Below are 16,778 nucleotides of genomic sequence, written 5' to 3' on the forward strand. Positions count from 1 at the left end.
TATATATATATATATATATATATATATATATATATATATATATATATATATATATATATATATATATTAAGTCAATCTGTGCAAGGTTTAATGGTGACAGGTTAGGTTGGGTTGGTTCAGGTTAGGCTTTTAACCCATTTCTGAGATTTGTAACGTTATTTAAGCTAACCTAACTGTAACTTATACCATCAAACCTTGCATATAAGACTGACAAAGCTGACTGAATCCAAGAAGAGATAAGTGAATTTCGGACATTCGCCAGCGAATGTCGACATTTACCAGATTTCGGTCTTTCACCGTAATATATATATATATATATATATATATATATATATATATATATATATATATATATATATATATATATATATATATATATATATATATATATATATATATATATATATATATATATATATATATATATATATATATATATATATATATATATATATATATATATATATATATATATATATATATAAAGAGAGAGAGAGAGAGAGAGAGAGAAAGAGAAAGAAAGAAAGAAAAAAGAGGTGAGAGTGCAAATTGAGCTTTGTTTCACGGTCTAATCTCTGTGATTTAGGGTATCTCCAACGGCTGGAAGATCACGAGATCCCATTGTTTGTCAACAGGTGAAACATGATTCACGATCAAATGCCACATCTGGCGGTAGCCGCAGCCGCCCAAGAAGTTTAGATAGGCAGAGCACTTCACCTTCTCGGTCAGTCTCATTCGAGGATCCTGCTATTAAAAGTACATCTCTGCAATCCAATGAAATCAAATTACCTAAAGGTATCTTATTTTTTACTTCTAAGCTTTCTTGGATCCATATGATCTTTTCAGATGTAAATTTTAACACTTTTTTATGTTTTTAATGTTTTATTTACAAACTACATCGTTAAATTTTAATTTATGCCTTCGAAGGCTATTCAATTCTGTAAAAATAAGGATTTAGAAGGGACAAAAAATCTGTAAAGGTAGTCATTAATACAACGATCAAAAATTGCCATTGGACAAGTTTGAACAGTTTTCCACCCGGCCAAAAGCAAACCAGCGAAAACTTTTCTTTGAATTTTGTCAACTTTTGTTATCATTACCAGTCGAACAAGCATCTTAACGCTGCTGAAAACGAAACTAATCTAAGAACAATTTATTTTAGGAAGACAAAAAAATATCTTCAGTATATTTCAGAGATAGCTAAGTGTATAAAGTTGAGACTTCTTAGAGCGGCTAATGGTATTAAGATTAAATTTTCGGGGAATCTTTATAGTGGATGTTTACATAATCAAAAGACACTATGTGATCCAGGTTGCCAAATGGTAGTATCTTCAAAATCTTAGGAACGGCTAAGGGTATTAAATAAAAACTTCCAAGGAATGCTCTCGGCGATTTTGAACGAAATTCTAAGACACTATGTGCCCTCAAGTTGTCAAATGAGTGTATTTGCTAAATTTCAGGAACTGCTTATTTTATTTTGTTGAAACTTTTGGGGAGTGTTAACAAAATCATAAATAACTATTGTATTCAGGTTGTCCAAAGGGTGTATCTGCAATATCATAGAAATGGCTAAGGGTAATCAGTTGAAGCCTTTGGGGAATTTCGAGCGTGTGTTGAACTAAATCAAAAGGAATTATGTGCATCCAGGTTGCCAAAGTTGCGTATCTGTAATGTGTCACAAACTTCCATATTTATTAAGTTGAAATTCTCAGTGAATGTTGCGGGGGATGTCAGGGATTTTGGAAAGAATGATGAACTAAATCAAGAGATACAATGCGCATCCAGGTTGTCAAAAGTATTTGTATGCAATATATCAGAAACAGCTATGGGTATTAAGTTGCAATTTTGGAAAAAAATTCAACGAGATGTTGAACTTAATTTTTATGGTTAGTGAAGAGCTCCGTCAACAGACAAATACCAAATATATTAAGAAAGAAACGTCTATGATCGTATGTCACAATTTCTTTGACATGATTTATAAGACAGAAAACCCAAGCCGGTCCTTGAGAGAAAGTAACGTGTCTCTGGGTGTAGCGCCTGCTGGCTAGTCATTTAGGTAATATAGACCATTTATTTAATGAAGAGAGAGCAAAAATGACATTTACTCTGTGTAATGAAAAACCCACTTACGCCTTTGTACCATTTTATTTTTAATTTATTAACTTAAAGGGTGAAGCAAGTGTATAAGGGGTAAAATTTTTCAAATTTAAAATTGGAGTTAATTAGTTTTGCTTGTGAGTAAGCAAATTGTAAAAAAGTTACTTTTATGGAAATTGTTTATTTGGAAAACCTACAGAAGAATTGAGAATTGCCTTTCTTTGAGGTATGATAGAACAATTAACAAGATAATTTCCTTTTAGATGATTTCATAATAGTAAAAAAAAACTCTTTAATGCTAATAAATGCGCGTAGGTAAAAGCGGCACATAATTACACTTACCTAACTATATGTTGGTTCGAGAAACATGAAAAAAGTCGTATTATTAGAAACTTCATGCTAGTGGAATTTATTTCGTTTTGTCTTGAGAATCGACTAAGGAAAAACCTTTCTTTTTCACAAAAACAGGGGGGAGATCTCTGACATCTGCCCCCCCCGCACCCCCCGTCCCCTTGAAATGTTAAGATCATTTGAGGTTTTGGAATTTATTCCCATAGGAATTTAAACTATGGTTATTCCTTGAGTTTTAAGCACATTGCAAATAATTTTTTAGACTACGCTGCCTATCCATGATTGAAAATATAGGAAAGCAAGCATTATATTTCAAGTAAGATAGTGGAAAATAACAAAAAAAGCCTTTTACATATAGACTATTTCATTTTGCCAGATTTTATTATCAAACCAACAACCAATTGTATCCCTGCCATCACTTTATTCCATTGGGATGTACCAGAGGGACAGTCTAATTAGTCCTACTTTTGGTTGATGTGTTGCTATTGTATGGTTAGCATTATCATGTTGGACATTATTAAGATGTGAGTTTGTGTTTTTGTTCTATTTTTTTCTATGTTAGGTTTTGTTTAATTCCGTTTTTTTGGTTATTGTTAAATTCCCGTTGACAAAGGCTTCCAGACAAGAAGCCAAAATATTTGAACCTCTATTATTATTAAATATTTTCCACTGTCTTATAGGAAATATTATACCCGGTTTTCTATATTTTTATTTTGATCGATTTCATAGGCACATTGCGAAACGAAAAATGTGATATTTTGGGAGCTATACGTCTTGATTTGTTTTTTCATCTGTTTTCTTTGCTAATTAATTCTATGTTTCGGCCTATGAATTCTATACAAAGTATATATCCAAGGGGTTATCCGGACTTCAACCTCTAATCCATTTGTGAGTTGGTTATTTTTCTATCTTTTGTCCTTTTGTTGTCATGTTACTAATATGCTCTTTTACTAGCACGCTTTTCCAAAGGAGCTCCCATGGTGAGAGCCTTAGATGATGATGGTGAGTCAGAGACAAGTTTCATAGCCTAATGTTTGGGTTTGGTGGTGGACTATTTTTTCTTGCAGTTCGGACAGCTTTTTTACCCTTTATTAACACTGGCTTTACTTACTTCTTTTTACTTTATTATTTTTCTTCATTTCCCATTGTGGAGTGGAGCCTTTGAAAGTATTGAAAAATTTCAGTTATTAGTGCATTTCTAGCGATTTTACATTTGAAAGCAAGTTCATCAGTTTCATATATTTCTTCGAACTAATGTGGCTTTAAACCGTTAACTTTGTTTATACTTGATTTTAGAATGGCAAGTTTTTTCTTTGTGGTCCCGCAATTGAATTTAATTAATTTTAAATTGTGAACGAATTCTTTCATGGATTGTTTTAAGATGACAAAATTTATAAATAGCTGGGATTAACTGCACAAAAGTTTCAGAAGGTCAGTGTTGTCATTAGGCTTTGAGCTTCTGAAATACAAGTTGCTAATTTACCTGAAAAGTCTAGTATCTTTTCTCTTCACGTGAAACGAAATTCAAATAAAATAAGCTCAAAATTATATACCCTCAAAGGGACTATGGGGGAAAATCCCCCTCCCTCTTCGCGTAGAAATCCTCTGATACCTGAGAAGAAACAAAATTAATGTTGTTGCCTATGTTGGAAACAAATTTTAGAGGTCTTCTAAGCGCCTGGGCCTTATGGTTACAATGAGGGCCTTGGAGTTGATTCCATTTAACACGAAAACACGTCTACCCATTGCAAGTTTTTATGTTGTTTTTTACTGTGAGAAAACTCCCTGTTCTTATATAGTTTATTCAAAAGATGTTGAAATTAGGTATGGAAAACCGGGAGATCATATTGCAATTCTACCCTTTCTAAGATCAACTGATGTTGGATAAAGAGGAAAATATTCTTAGATGATAAAGTGAAAACGCGTAGGTTGTCCTGTTACGAAACATAAAAGTGGGATTTGGGGTTTTCTCGGGTACAAAAGGAAATAAAGAATTTTAACCTGAAATATAACCAGATACATAACAGCAAAGAGAAAAAATAGTAAAATTGAAAAACCTGAATAATAACAAAAAAGTGTTACTTGTGCATTATATCCTACACAACGCTATAGACTGTATAAGGAAATACTACAGGAAACCAATCAAACGGGTATTTGCAATGGATAAATGGATCGCAAAGCGTGGTTTCTTATTCCGTTTACAATATTTAAACCATTGTTTTTGGGGGTTTAGGGGGGGGGAGGTACCTAGGCTAGGTTACGTATTTAATGTATGCTATGCTTTACTCCCCACCCCCCTTTAATGTACAAATATATAGCCCAAATTTGTTTCTAAACTATTAGATTTTCATCCTATATTATTTCATTAGCATTAACCAAACTTGACTTCTTTCGTGTGTAGGATATAATGCACGAGTACCAAAAAAGTTTCAAACTGTTACCATTTCTTTTTTTATAGTCGGATTACTGTAGCTCATTTGTCTTGTGTCTTATTTGCTTTACTAACCTATTATTAAACAGCTGACAAATAAAATCAACTGCGTTATTGATTGCATAAATTGAATCTGTAGTGCCTCATATACACTTTGACGTGCGAACTGCCAGTAAAGAGGGTTTTTAGTACGAGACGTGAAAAAAAACAGTCGCAATAGATTGACTTGAGGTGAGAGAATGTAAATTAAACTGTTGTAAAAATCGTTGCATATCATCTTCTTTTTTTATTCACCTAATTTTTGGCTGCCTTGGTAAACTTCCGCCGTTTTTTTTTTTTTTTTTTTTTTTTTTTTCAGCTGCGCTTGACTGCTTCAGTCACTTGTTACTACGGATAAGAAATTAGGTCCCAGAGAAATTGTTATGCTACCAATCTTGGGCGCAACCAATTGATTTACGATTATCAATATAAACAATTTAACACATCTTTTTTAGGCCTAGGTAAGATTTGAAAAACGATTAGGAATAAAGAAAAAAATCGACTGAAAGTAAGGAGCAATATTAAAACTTAAAACGAACGGAAATCATTCCGTAAATGAGGGGGCTACCCCATGCTAGCCCCCACTCTTTACGGGAAAGTTTTATTGTGCTTCATAAATGAGCATCTTGTTTTAATGAAACGGTGTTTGTGTTAGAGCAGTCATTCTTAAACAATATGGACAAAAATCAAACTTCAGTTTAAAGAGCAGGGGATCGAGGAGGGGGTAGTCTCACTCGTAGACAGAATAGCCTCGGTTGGTTCCATGTTTTAATGTTGCTCCGTACTTTCATTTGAAAAAAGACCTTTTTTTCTTTTTGTTTTCTTTTTTCTTAATAACTTTCTTCTTTTTTCTTAATAAACACTCAAAAAATGTAGTGTAATATTAAAGATTTTTTTTTCCAGAAATGGTTCGCCGTCATAGGCATTCAATTGCTGGTCATGTTAGTGGATTTACCTGGCATGCATCAGATCATTCAACACGGAATTTTGTTCCTCTTAGCAGCAGTTTATTCAGCACTGCTGTCATCAGTGGATCATCCAGCGCTCCTGATTTGTCCACTACCTTGGGACCAAACACTCTTCCAAAAGGTAGGGCTCTCATTGTTTTGAATAAATGTTTCAATTCATTATTTAATGAAATCTCAATACCCTGAATTAACTGTTAGGGGTTTCTGTAAAACCATATCCAGCTATGATGGGAGCTTTATTGGCCATGGGAGGGGGGGTAGTTATTATTTGTGGGGGTTGCATTCTCTCTTTGACGCATAGGATATATTTGCTTATGTACTTATTTATTCTTATATATTGTTATTATGTTTACTTTGTGTTATCATTATTCTTGTATGCTATTGTTATTCTTATATTATATATTTGACTGTAAAATGCGAAGTGTCTAATTAAGCACGAAGGTAAGTTTTAATAAGCGTTTGGTAGTGGTGTATAGAATAAATGTAGTCACGGGTAGGGCTTACTTGCCGGGGTTGTATTTTCTCTTTAAAGAATAAGGGGCCAAGCTTAGAATGGTTGTTACATAGCTAGATGGTTTATAACGTTTATCTGAAACAGCGATCCTCGGGCCTCTATGCCTCTGGGAGTGAGCCCCGCACCCCAACCCTTGGGGCGAGGGCTGTAAGATATGCAATTCGCCCATTGCTCACCTGTAGTATTTGTTATTGGGAGAGGGGGTATGTTTAACCCTTGGTCTCCAAAACGGCTAAGGGTATTAAGGTAAAGCTTTCTGGGAATTTTTACGGGAGTGTTAAACTAAATCAAAACAAAGTATGCACATGTAGGTTGTCCAAAGAGTGTATCTCGGGAACGGCTTAGGATATTAAGTTGGAACTAAATATTCAGGGAATGGTGAGGAGAATGATCAATTGACGAAAAGGCAATATGTACACGCTGCTACTACTACTGTTACTATCATCGCTACTACTACAACTACTACTTTTACTGCGACTGCTACTAAGGCTACAGGTATTAAATTTTAACTTTCAGGAAATGTTAGGGGAATGTTGAACTAAATCAGAACACACCATTTGCAAGCAGGTTTTCAAAAGGGTGTATCACCAATGTCTTAGGAACGGCTTAGACTATGACGTTGAAACTATCAGGGTATGTTGAGGGGACCGTGGAACTAAACAGCACAAGACTAAGATAATTTCGGAGACCACACTGCCTTTCCATGACGATAAAATAAAAGTTCAAAATAGGGATAAAATCCTTTTTAATAGACAGTGTATAGAAAATTCAGAAAAATAACAGATCTTACGGTCACATATGCAGTGAATATCGTCTCTGGTAAAACTAAACTAAAATAAATTAAAACAAAGCCTTATATACGAAATCAATAAAACTAAATATTTTGTAAATCACTAATTCTTTTCAAATCGAAGACGGACGCTAGCCTCTTTGACTTTCTTGGATTCGGTTCATTAGCGTTCAATGATATAAAATTTGGACAAAGGTCAACTACATTTGGTGAATTGAACTTTACTATGTCAGATTTTAATAAATTATCACAGATAGAGTTCAGCCCATATTCACCTGTATCCCCATTCAAAGCAATATTCTTGAATAACATTTTCTTTATTTCAAGAGTTTCACGAAAATTTTGCTTTAAACCCAGATCCCTAGAAATCAAAGAGACATTCTCGAACAGAATAAAATGGTCTGGAAAATTGAAAATATGTTCTGAAAGGGCTGATGCAAAATGTTCATACTTCGAATCTTGTTTTAAAGCCGAAGAAATAGAAACTTTATGTTGTAATAATCTCATTTCCAAACTCTGGTTAATACGTCCCACATATGAGCTTCCGCAAGTACATGGAATCAGATAAACCCCACTTTGTTGCCCCAATGAAGTTAGATCCTTCCCAGAATTTAGAAAACTACCCAAAGTATTATTACTAATCGGGTAGCTTTAAAGAGTAATAATACTTTGGGTAGTTTTCTAAATTCTGGGAAGGATCTAACTTTATTGGGGCAACAAAGTGGGGTTTATCAGATTCCATGTACTTGCGGAATCTCATATGTGGGACGTATTAACCAGAGTTTGGAAATGAGATTATTACAACATAAAGATTCTATTTCTTCAGCTTTAATGCAAGATTCTAAGTCTGAAGATCTTACTTCAGCCCTTTCAGAACATATTTTTAATTGTACAGACCATTTTATTTCGTTCAAGAATTTCTATTTGATTTCTAAGGACCGGGTCTTACAGCAAATTTTTCGGGAAACTTTTGAGAAGAAAAAAATCTCATTCGAGAATATTGATTTGAATCAGGATACAGCTGAATTTGGGCTGAACTCGATCTATGATAATTTATCAAATTCTGATGGAATAAAGTTCAATTCACCCCATGTAGTTGACCTTTGTCCAAATGTTATATCATTGAACGCTAATGAACCAAATCCAAGAAGGTCAAAGAGGCTCGCTTCCGCCTTTGCTTTGAAAAGAACTTGATATTTAAACAATATGTAGTTTTACTTTATTTCGTATATAAACTTTTATTTTAAATTGTTTTAGTTTAGTTTTACTACTGATGACGGTCACTGTATATGTGACCGTAATATCTGGTATTTTTGTGAATTTTCCATACACTGTCTATTAAAAACGATTTTATCCCTATTTTGAACTTTTATTTTAACACAAGACTATGGGGATACTACTAATACTACGACCGCTATCACTACTTCTACTCCCATGGCTCCTACTACTACGACTGCTACTATAGCAATTGCCAAGGGTATTCAGGTAAAACTTTCAGAGAATGTGAATTTTTTCTTGAACTAAATTAAAACACAATATGTATATGCGGGTTATCAAAGGATGTATCTGCAATTCCCCTGCAAAGCCCTAGGGTATTAAGCTGAATCTTTCAGGGCTACTAATATTAATATCACTTTTGATGCTACTTCTACTACTAATGCTGCTACTATCGAACTAATTCAAAATATTTTAAGTGCGTCCAGGTTGTCAAAATGATAAAGGCGGGATATCTTGAGACTAGAATAAGTTATAAAGTAGAAACTTTCGGGGAAACCTTATATTGCTATAAGACTAAATCAAAAGACCCTCTGCTGGTTGTGCATATCGGCAATATCACAGGAACGGCTGAGGTTATCAAGTTGAAACTTTCAGGGCCACTTCTATTACGGTACTAATGCTGCTTCTGCTATTAGTAAACTAGCTCTAAAGGGTTTAAGTGCATCCAGGCTGTAAAAATGGCATAGATACAATGTCTTTATGAATAGAAGAGGGTATTAAGTTTTATTTTTCAGGAAAAGATGAGAAGGGTGTAAAACCAAATCAACAGGTACTATATGTATCCAGATTGTCTAAAGGCGTATCTGCAAAATTTCACGAACAGCTAGTGTTGTTACGTTGGAATTTTCAGAGCATTTTACTGGAGACTATGTCCATCCACGTTTGTCATAAGTGTGTATTTGCTATATCATAGGAACGGATAAAGGTGTCAAGTTGAAACTTGCAGCGCATGCTGAGGGGAATGTTTAACTATGTGTGGGTGTTAGTAGGGTGTACCTGCAATATCTCTGGACTGGCCAAGGGTATGAAGGTTAAACTTTCAGGGACTGTTGGGGCGTATGTTGAACAAAATCAAAAAGCACTATATGCATGTATGATGTCAAAAGCAATATCTTAGAACCGACTTAGAATATCTTAAATTGCAATATCAGCAATATCTTAGAACCGACTAAGGGTATTAAATTGAGCCTTTCAGGACAACTATAAATAATATTTATACTACTACTACTGCTGCTGATACTACGACTATTTAAGACTTTGACTGTTTAAGTTTGTGACTACTTGCGACTACGCTAATTGCAACTACGACTCCAACTATTTGTGACTGTGACTGTCACTGTTTGGATATGCAATTGCGACAACATGCGCCTTTGATTGCAACAACTACTTGCTTTTGCGGCTGCTTACAAATGCGACTGCAACTACTTGTGACTGTGAATGCGAATACTCTACACAGTGACTGTTACTGATACTACTACTACTGCTGAACTCAATCAAAAGAGTTTGAGTACGTCCAGGTTATCAAAATCGCACTTATGCAACATCTTAGGAATGGAATAGGGTATCGACTTAATACTTTCAGTGAAAGTTGAGGAGGAAGTAAAACCAAATTATTAAAAATTGTTGCAAAACTTTGTTCAACGTATACATAGTAAACAAAAATCGGGATTCTTATTGAGAAGAACCGAAAACATTTGAAATATTCTTTTCTTAACCAATGAAAAAGACTATATCAATTAAACCGAACAAAAATTAATTTTCGAAGCTTTTTCCATGAAAGAATTTGTTCCAAGAAAAGTAAAGAGCGAAATCAATTCAAAGATGAGCATAAATAAAGTCGAAAGATTTTTAAAGCCTAAAACTATCGAAAATCCCTATCAGTAAACAAACGAAGCCCAAAAGGAACTTAAATTCTTGCCACCTAAACACCAGAATATAATTTGTACTTTACTGAAAACAAAATATATTTTAAACGTTTTCTCTTTTATAACTTTAATGAATACGAAATTATTAATACTTTCAGGAATGAATATCAGTATGTATTGTTAATTCATATTTATTTGTTTTTTTAGTTCTTGGTTATGGTTACAATCTTTATTCTTCTTTTGATGTAGTGAGAAGTGAGAACACATAGCTCAAAATACATATTGTTTTCAGTAACGTGCCTATTACGTTCTAGTCTTTAGTCGTTAGGGTGGGGGGGGGGGGCGTTAGCTCGACTCCTCTTTGTGATAGTTTCTGCTGGTTTTGAGTTTGACTTGGTTATTTTATTGTAATTTCTGTCCGTTTTGGGTTTCATTTATTTATTGATAGTGATTTATGGTAGTTTTACGCTTGAAAAATTTATTGATTTTATTTCTGGTTATCTGTGGTTTAATGTAGCTCATTAATCCTCGTTGAATAACTCCTTTTATGGATTTTTTTTTTTATTAACGTTAGATATAATTAATTATTGTTTCTTTGCAAATTTTAATATCTAACATGTAGGGATTTCTGGTTGAAGTGTCCAATGATGACTTGATTGGTCATTTTGTTTTCCTCGTTAATTCTGATTTTATTCTGAGTATTCTGAGTATAATACAGTGGCGGATCCAGGGGGGCGAGGGGGGTACGCACCCCCTCCCGATAACATAGTCTAAAGTAGTGTAATTTACTTAATTAACGCAAGTTTGCGTTAATTAAACTTACTCCTAACGCAAGTTTATCGGATCAACCTATTTTGCCCCCATCCTAAAAAAAAAATCCTGGATCCGCCCCTGGCATAACATGACGTAATCACTCACTAAACGTCTCCCAGACCGCTCCTGGAGATACCTACCCCAAAAATAATAGCATATGCTGAAGATAATAACAAAAGGACCACAGTATGGTAAAACCCAAGAAGAAAAAATAAAACTAAAGGAGACTAAAAATTTGATTGAAAGGAGTCGATTCAAGCAGGATTTTAATGCAGTTTGGCACACTGCTATGGTATTAAAATCTGATCGTAAAGATGGAGTGAGTCGAATTTAAAAATATTTGAGTTTTGTATATATGACAATTCGACTGATCAGAAACCAAAAAAAGAAGTACATCTTAAGGCCTTGGGAAGATAACTGTGGGGTTGATGAAAAGTGTAAGATGGGCATAAAGCAATTCCAGATCCAACAATTCTTCTGTTGCTCGTCTATTGTTTTTTATGCAGCATTATAATGACAGTGGCGTATATAATTATAATTAGGTAGATTTATAATTTACGTTGTCATTTGGCATAATTTCCATGTAATTTGCGTATTTTAACGAACTTTGTTAAGCTGTAGAAATGTCGGTCTTAGTTCTTTGTACCTCCCCACCCATAACCTGGTGAAAGTCCTTTTTAACTCTCCCTGTCAGAAAGATTTGTTTGCCTGACGAAGTATTTTACTCCCATCCCTCCCAAGGCCATTGTATATTTAAAATAAAAATTCCTTCGCCAGCGGCTGATTTTTTTTTATTTTTATTTTTAAGAGGGAACAGAGAAAGGCAACTTTTATCCCATCCTGTATAGCCGGTTCATCGACAATAGCTTGAATATGCATTGTTTCTAGGGTTATTCCTTGTATTTGTGCTATGCTACTACTACTACTAAAAACTAAAAACTCACTGCAGCACCAAGCTGCCTGAGGTCAACACAGCTACGCAAGCTCCTCTTCCGTTCCAATCTATTTAAAGCCTCCCTTTTTACACCTTCCTAGGAAGTTCTCATTTGTGGAAGTTCATATTTATGCTATGGGTCTCATAATTCATGTAATTTAAATTAGAAATAATAAACAGCTGCTGGCAACTCTATCTTCCTGGAAGCAATTTTTCTGGTTCTTTGAAAGAATTTAATGTTTTTCTCTCTTTTTTCTTTCGGTATCTTATTTTTTGGTTTTAAACAAATTGGTGTTTTTTTCCTTCTTCTTCTTTATTGCATGTTTTTAGTAAAACATTTTTGTCAATAGGTGTTCCACCCATACGTGCCTTAGAGACTCTGCACAACTCCCTTTCTTTGAAGCAGCTAGATGATTTTCTCGATCTTTTGACTTCAGCTCCGTTTCGCACTCCATTGTCAACACCACCACGTTCTGGTTCCCCTAAGCTTTTGGAATCACATCCACCATCTCTTGGTTTGCAGTCGCCAACATCAAGTAAGTGAAATTAATAAGTCAATGTATACACAATGATTCACTGTGTCAATCAGAAATTTGTAATTGCGATGCAGTTACAAATTTTATCCAAATATGCCGTCCTATACTTGTGCATATACCGTCCTATACCTATATAGTAAACCTATATCTATAGTAGTAAAGGATGGAACTCTTAAGCTATCGCCTAACCAGGAATGGTTTTTGAATCTATACAACCTCGTCTTCGAAGAGTTTAGTGACCCACTGACGTCAAAATACAGAGATCCATATGTGACAACATTAACCGGTTAAACATACCAAAAAGCTTGAAAAAAAGTCTAGTTTATGAGGAAGAGTTGAGAGTTTCTGTTTTTTTAAAAATATGTCAAAATTAGAAAGAGGTGAGGTGATTGCTGGGCATCTGTCAGTTACTATTTTCAGAAGGTACTACAAAGTTTCAAATAATCGATGTGATGGAATCCTTAAATCTGATTATTTTAATCTCAGATTATAAATGTATTTTACTATTATCAAAATGAACTTTTAAGATATAATTATCGATAATAGCGAGCATAAATGTACGCATAAAAGGGGCAATACCGCCTCCCTTTACCCCGATATGAGTCTGAAGGTCCCATCCCCCTTGAGAAAATTAAAACATATTTGCCTGGAAGTGGAATTTGTCATGTTTTCAGGGGTGTTTTAAAACTTTTCCAGCAAGGATCAAACTAAAAGACATGGCTGAACCACAATACGTTGTATTGCATAGCGTCAAAGCCTTACTCTTTTCTCTGTTTTGGACATGAATGAAGTAAATTTGCATCGTACATGGATAGAAGAACCATACTGAATTCCCCGCTTTGTTGAAGTCAATGGCATCATTTTTGGTCAAGAAATATTGCTGATTTCCAGGAGGTTGTGGATTCTGATCTAATCTTATTAAAAAGAAAAACATCCGCCTTAATTGGAATATTTAAAATAGATGTTCCCACTAAAATCTTTTTGGTTGAGTTGGAATTCGTGTTTGGGAAATCCTGTTAAATGATATTTCTTTGTTTAATCTCTGGAATGAAATAATTTCGTTATTTGAGGTTATTTACCTCCAAATATTTTTTTTTATTGACATTAAGATTTGGTTTCGATATTTGAGGGTTAGGAATGTTTGATATTATTGGCTCCTGAGATATTATTGACCGCCACCATGATTCAGCTCGATTAGAAAGGGATGAACCCCAAGAAAATTTAGAAGTTTTCTATGAAATTCATAAACTTCTAGTTTTAATTAGCAATTGTAAAATGAGTAGAACAAGTCTGGAGTGTAAATTCAAGGAAATGTAGGATGAGGACAAGAATTCTTTTCATATTATTTTAATGGTATTATATTGTATCGGATTAACGACATTTCTTGACTACTGAGGTCCCTGCGTAGGTCCTGTAGTTTTTTGCTACAGCTGGGTTCGATCTCTGGGTCCCGTATTACCATGCTGAGGTCGAACCCACTGCGCCACCACGAAAGAAAATGTTTTTTTTTAATCTTGGGGAGAGAGGGTTAATTACCCTTCCACCCAGTTTGCACACCTAGTACGATTTTGTCTGTATGAAATGAAAATTACGCAAAGTTGATAATATCTGACTTGTGTTCTTTAACTTTATTTACAGGTCTTGATTTGAAGGGCCCATCATCTACTGTCTCCAGCAGTGGTCAAAGCTCACCCAACAGCACAAATCATGAATTTTTTGCCAAAGTTGGTGGGCTTTTAGATACACCCTCAGAAGACCGTGGTACAGCCCAAACTGTGAATAAGGATCTTAAACCCTTTTGATTGTCCCTTTTCTTTCTAGTCTTTCTTAATGTCTACCCTGTATATCTTTAAAAATTCACTGCGTTTATAATACAATATTCTTTAAACCAGTATAGTTGTTTTACTCGTATCTATTGTTTCACTATAAACTGCTTCTAGCACGAAATGCGCCTTGTATGCTGATGATATACAGAGAAAGTAGCCCCTGCAATGAACCATTTAGTGACGATTTTTTTTTCCTCCTAGGAATTGAATTGTTTACTTACTGTATTAACAAATAGAAATTTCGAATAACATTAGAAATAATAATGATGAATAAATTTGTTTGCTATTCTGGGTTCCGTGTTAGCTCTTGGAAATTCACTTCGAATTCCTGATGTTTGAATATTTTGACTTTTGATAAACCTAGTGGCTACAATTCATGAAAATGTTGTAAGGGGAGGCAATGATTTTTCTTAATTAAAAAAAAATGAATGTATAAAAAAGTAGTTTTTCAAAATCGAAGAAGGGAAAATTTTGGTATTATTTTTACTTTTCAAAAAAAATGTCAAAAAAGATATTTTCCAAATTTAGGGAGGGGCCAATTAGCTCCACCCCTCCGAACCCTCCCCTTTCTAATTGACTCTCTTGGATAAAGCTAAAATTTGTAAAGCTAGATCATTGTCAATCGCTGAATTTCTATCGTTTCAGAAAAGATTAAACCGAGTCCCACCAATCGCTGCTAATTCAACTTTCTGTGCTATCGCTCTGAATTTGAGCCGCTGAAAATCGTTCATTGTGTTCTTTCCATAACTCCAATTGATGAGAGTGGCAGCTGCTTCTTTTTGCTAAAGCCTGTCTTGTTGGCTATAACTTTTTTTTTAATACCTATGCTAGAAAATGCGCCCAAAACTACAAAAAAAAATGAGGGGCAAAAACTTATGCTTTGCCTTTTCTTTGTTTTGCCATACTTTCAGGTCTCTGTTGTCTCTCTTTGCGTCCAAGTCTTCTAGACCAATACCCGAGATGTATATTTAAAGACACTCAGTAGTTATGTGGCTACTGATATGGGGGTCTCTTGCTCAAAAACTGACTTTTTGTTTGCATACCAGCATGAAAAGGAATACGCCTGTACATCCGGCTTGAACAAAAAGTAATAATCGAGTGTGTTTATCTTTATAGTTGGATAAATAGCAAAATGTATAGAATATGTACATTTAAACATACAAGCTATAAATGTTAAAGAACTCTTCATTTTGGCAGTTTTCTGATCAGTCACTTTTTCTAGAAGATTAAAACGTCAGCTATAAAAAGTAATGACGGGTGCGAAAACATATCCCTCCAGATCTCGCGAGTTTTTTCACTTGCTGAGGTTTTCGAGTAGTTTTTTCATATATATATTTTTTATTTTTGATCAGGTAAGTCTCTCTTCCACAAAAAAAACACGCCGGGGGAGGGGCAAGGGCTTTACCTTCTCCTTCTAGAATTTAATGATAGTTTATACTTATCATCATGTCTTGCTATTTTGAGAAATTAACATCATGTAGAAGGTACATAAATAACTACCATTGATAGCAGACTATTTACCCTACCCTATCCCATATTCTCTTTCCCTTGCTCAAATCCCAGTGAGTTCATCCCTCTCACTAGCTTACACTAGAATCCAAAAATCTTTAAACAATAAGAACATGCCTTGCCTCTGGAAGGTTACAACCAGGGTTGCCACCAGACTAAAAAATTTCGTAACGTCCAACTCTTAAAAACGTAACTTTTTCGTAACTTTTGATAGGAAAGTCTCTTTTTAAGGCAGGGTGCCTTAATTTTGCTATAAGGAGCGGTACTTAGAGCGGAGAGGGGATATTTGTTGCCTGTATAATTTGAAAAATATATTTCTACGTAATCTCATTAAAAATCTTCCCTCCAACTTTTAAAAGGTGCCTAAATAATATACAATAATAACAATTCAGGCTTCTTTACCTTCAGGAAATTCTTATTTATTCAACTGCAAGTGCTGCTTTCAGTTTACCTGCACAACAGAAAGAACCCCCCCCCCCCCCTGATGCGTGTATAAAACCCAAGCTACTATTTTGCTTATCTTGTTGTTGTTTTAATTGTCATTATTGGCGCTTTAAATCAAAAGTTGATGAGTACTACTCACAAAATAAAAGGCAAATCAATAAACACAGGACACTTTAGAGTTTTGAAGAAAAAAAGAAAACCAACTAGATTTTTTTTATTGTTAAATTTCAATAAAAACAATCTTAATAAATCCGCTTCTTAAAAGGACCCAAAAAATCATTTTAATCTCTCCCTTCCCATCTAATATTTTATATTTGCTCGGTCTCAGTCTCACCTCCTCTAGCTTCAAATTTGCATCGTTCCAACATGAAGATTTATGCAAT

General features: G+C 34.4%; 1 protein-coding gene across 5 annotated transcripts in view; it reads left to right on the forward strand.

Moving 5' to 3' along the window:
• LOC148939966 (inositol hexakisphosphate and diphosphoinositol-pentakisphosphate kinase-like) overlaps nt 1-14,508 on the forward strand; it is a 221,663-nt gene extending 207,155 nt beyond the window's left edge. For 4 of the 5 annotated variants that reach the window (XM_089106213.1, XM_089106209.1, XM_089106210.1 and 1 more), the window contains 5 exons: nt 587-795; nt 3,403-3,450; nt 5,822-6,007; nt 12,431-12,616; nt 14,255-14,508. In XM_089106213.1, the coding sequence (XP_088962339.1) occupies nt 587-795; nt 3,403-3,450; nt 5,822-6,007; nt 12,431-12,616; nt 14,255-14,418 (793 nt within the window). In that variant the 3' untranslated portion in view covers nt 14,419-14,508. The remainder of the gene's footprint in view (nt 1-586; nt 796-3,402; nt 3,451-5,821; nt 6,008-12,430; nt 12,617-14,254) is intronic. The other variant, XM_089106211.1, reaches the window with a different exon arrangement.
• Nucleotides 14,509-16,778: the final 2,270 nt, after the last annotated feature.

The sequence above is a fragment of the Artemia sp. Qi Xiang Cuo genome, chromosome 20 (genome assembly GCF_049724085.1).
Source record: "Artemia sp. Qi Xiang Cuo chromosome 20, ASM4972408v1, whole genome shotgun sequence".
Classification (NCBI taxonomy): Eukaryota; Metazoa; Arthropoda; class Branchiopoda; order Anostraca; family Artemiidae; genus Artemia; species Artemia sp. Qi Xiang Cuo.